Source organism: Eimeria mitis, genomic scaffold (genome assembly GCF_000499745.2).
Source record: "Eimeria mitis Houghton genomic scaffold, Emh_scaff4033, whole genome shotgun sequence".
NCBI lineage: Eukaryota > Apicomplexa > Conoidasida > Eucoccidiorida > Eimeriidae > Eimeria > Eimeria mitis.
In genome coordinates, this window is record NW_013572366.1 from 2,121 (window position 1) to 2,898 (window position 778).

A 778-nucleotide genomic window follows, 5' to 3' on the forward strand; every position below is an offset into this window, starting at 1 on the left:
GGTTATCATACACATTCAATCCCCTCGAGCCACCAGCTGCACGCACTGCAGCACACCAGTACACATCTTCCCTTCATATGCAAGCTAGCACAATTATAACAAATGCGCAGCAGCAGCAACAGTGGTATCTTCATGGCAACAACCTGAACGCTGTAGAGACACCGAAGCTCATACAACATTTCATCTATTAGCTTTCTCCTGCAGCCGTTGCTGCTGCTTCCCTCTGCCGCAGATGCTGTTGCTCGGGCCCCCCCTACGCCTTAGTTGTTGCCCTTTCCACTGCTGCTGCTGCCGGTTGTGCTGCTGTTTTCCCCCGCTTACCTGCTGTTGTTGCTGCTCCTGCTGCAGTTCCTGCATCATCATCAGCTGCTTTTGCAGCCTTTCTGCAGCAGGAGTAGCAGCGGCTGCTGCTTGTGCGACAGCTGCTGCTACTCCGCAGCTCTCTATTACCTTCCCTCTTTCTCTCCCCTCAGGTGTTGCTGCTCCTACTTCTTCCGTGCATCCTTTTCCTGCTGCTTCTCTTTCTTCTCCTTGTTTTCGTCCTGTTGCTTCTTTTCCTCCTGCTTGTCCGCCTGCCGCTGCAGCTCTTCCTGCTGTTTAGTTTTCTGCTTCTGCTCCTCCTGCTGCAGCTTTTCCCGCTGCTGCTCTTCCTGCTGCTGCTCCCGCTGCTGCTCCTGCTGTTGCTCCCTCTCTTTTAGCTGGCTCCCGCTCGGTTGTTCCTGCTCTATGAAGACAGCTCCCCTTCTCGCCTCTTCGAGTTGGTACTGCAGCAGATGAA

The 778-nt window shown here is 54.1% G+C and overlaps 1 protein-coding gene across 1 annotated transcript in view; it reads right to left on the reverse strand.

Annotated features, from left to right (window-relative positions):
* Window positions 1-253: 253 nt before the first annotated feature.
* Window positions 254-778, reverse strand: part of EMH_0071780 (uncharacterized protein) — a gene marked incomplete at both ends in the record, with an annotated part of 1,347 nt that continues 822 nt past the window's right edge. The window contains 2 exons of the mRNA XM_013499139.1: window positions 254-383; window positions 490-764. Of these exons, the coding sequence (XP_013354593.1) occupies window positions 254-383; window positions 490-764 (405 nt within the window). The remainder of the gene's footprint in view (window positions 384-489; window positions 765-778) is intronic.